A 2,206-nucleotide genomic window follows, 5' to 3' on the forward strand; every position below is an offset into this window, starting at 1 on the left:
GCAGGAAACTACGGCCGCAGCTCGGCAGCACGGGGGCGTCGCAGCGTGCCGCCGCCGCCGCCGCGCTGCCCCCCGGGCACGGCAGCAAGCTTGGGCCCAAACGCCGTGCCGCCGAGTCCCGTGGCTGCGACCGTAGACCGTGGGCCGGAAACTGCGGCCGCAGCTCGGCGGCACGTGGTTCTGGTCAAATCGCCAAGCGTGCAGCAGCGCCGAACCACGCTTCCCGGCCTCGGCGCATGCCTTCAGGGGCCCCCTATCGCTGGGCACACCCCTCCAACACCGAACATGCGCCCGGGGGGGAGGGCGGCCCGGGCTGTGTGCTGAATGAATGAATGAATGAATGAATGCAGCTAGTAGTACTAGTAGTGAATGGGTCTTTAGGTCGGCCGTGGGTGGGACCCCCAAGTGTAGGGCCTTGGCCTGAAGGGTAGCGGCGTAGTCTTCAGGTACGTTGGTCGTTGCCATCGTCATTGCATGTGCCTGTTCTAGCCGCCCAGCCCAGTCTGTGGCAGTGCGCGCGAAACATGATATGCCCCGGTGCGCAGCTGCCTCAAAGGCGTCCCTGTAGCCCGTCAACTCAGCTATAAAGGTAAAGGTAAAGGTGGGGAAGAGCCTCCACAAGCTTCACTTCCCGGTTTTAACGTCTAGCTTTAGACCATTATTTGATCTGCCCGACGCGCCAAGTGCAGTACCCCCCACTAGTAGTGAATGGGTCCCGGGGAGGCCTGTGCCGAAGCCTTGGCGATTCTATTAGGCGTTCCCGAAGGAATTGGCTTGGATTGGCGCTGAGCCGGTCAGCTATGCCGCGTTTGTCCTCACAAAGTTTCGACATGGGAGGAATCGAACCTGTGCCCTCTCGGAGGGTTTAGACACTAGCTCCAGCGCCTTCAAAGAAGGCCTTTCTTAGCCGCGGTCGAAAATTGTGGAACCATTTCTCGAGCAGAGCGTGTCATCCTTGCGCAGGGGCCATGCTAATCTTCTCTGTATCGTTCCAATTTTATCAAGTGCCCGAAGGCTATGCTCATTGGCTGCTGGAACACCGTTCTGCTGCGGAACGGGACATGTGTCTGCGGGGGTGGGCGTACGTATCCCAGGGCAGAGCACGGTAGGCGCACTTCGTACGGCTCGTGGTCGCTGTTTCCCCCTGCTGCAGGGATTTGCCACGGTGCTGGGGCCCATTTTGTTACCTCATCGGGCAGAGTGGGCAAGCAAATGAGTACGTCATCGATTGTGCTACGCACTGCCTGTCCACCCACGACATGCTGGCAGTAGGTGGGCTCTCTGGGTTCGGTAGGGTCGGTGGGGATGCCGCCTGCTGGTGCCAATTGGCAGGTGGCCGCCAATTCTCTGTGTGCCGTGTCCACATGGTGTTGGCTACCAGTTGACCTGTCAGCATTCCGCAGGGTGGCGTTCCAATCGCCGGCCAGCACTAGCGTGCGGCCTTGTTGTGCACACGCCCTGCTGATTTCCAAGATGTAGGTCCCAGCTGCCCGGCGCGTGTGTTGCTCGTCGGCATCGCTGGGGAGGTAGACCCCAATAATGTCAAGCGGCCTGCCTGCCGGCGGCGTCAGCCTCACATGGCTGAGGTACCCTTGCAGTTGCGCCGGGACTGTCTGCGGTGCCAAGCTGTTGTGTGTCGTGTGCCTCTTGGCCATTGCCACCAGGACGCCTGCCTTGCCGCGGCCGGGCTGGCCCGCGTGGCTGAGCAGGCTACCACCAGGCAATACGCTCATGGTAATTTTGTATCCACGGTGCAACAGCTTGCGGTACACGTTTTTACGCTGTTGTCTGCTGTTGATTTTGAGCTCGGTCAGCACGAGCGCATCTGGATCGCGTTGCACCAGTGCCTCTATCGCCCCTTCTGCGGTGGTGCCGCCCATGCAGTTGAAGGTGGCCACCTTAAATTCTCCCACCGGCCCTGGTGCCGGTGCGCAGGCCTCGGGGTCCAGCCCGGGTGGTGCTGCCTGTGTTGCGCTCTCGCTGGCACTGAGTGGGGCAGCTACACCAGGGTCGGCTAGTTCTGCCATGAGTGTCTCGCGATCGCCTGTCGTGGCAGCCTGTCGTGTTTTGCCTCGGTTGGGCAGGGATGCACGGGACAGCCGCGCCTGGCGTTGGTGGTGGGCAAGCAGTGGCAGGCCCGCTTGTGCCCGTTGGGCTGCCTTGCCCATCGCTTCCTGGATGCTGGTCTGCCGTGTTCCTCGGTCGC

At 61.7% G+C, this 2,206-nt stretch overlaps 1 protein-coding gene across 1 annotated transcript in view; it reads right to left on the reverse strand.

Annotated features, from left to right (window-relative positions):
* Positions 1–903: 903 nt before the first annotated feature.
* Positions 904–2,206, reverse strand: part of CHLNCDRAFT_55660 (hypothetical protein) — a gene marked incomplete at both ends in the record, with an annotated part of 4,236 nt that continues 2,933 nt past the window's right edge. The window contains one exon of the mRNA XM_005842718.1: positions 904–1,067. Within this exon, the coding sequence (XP_005842777.1) occupies positions 904–1,067 (164 nt within the window). The remainder of the gene's footprint in view (positions 1,068–2,206) is intronic.

This window comes from Chlorella variabilis, assembly GCF_000147415.1.
Source record: "Chlorella variabilis unplaced genomic scaffold CHLNCscaffold_61, whole genome shotgun sequence".
NCBI lineage: Eukaryota > Viridiplantae > Chlorophyta > Trebouxiophyceae > Chlorellales > Chlorellaceae > Chlorella > Chlorella variabilis.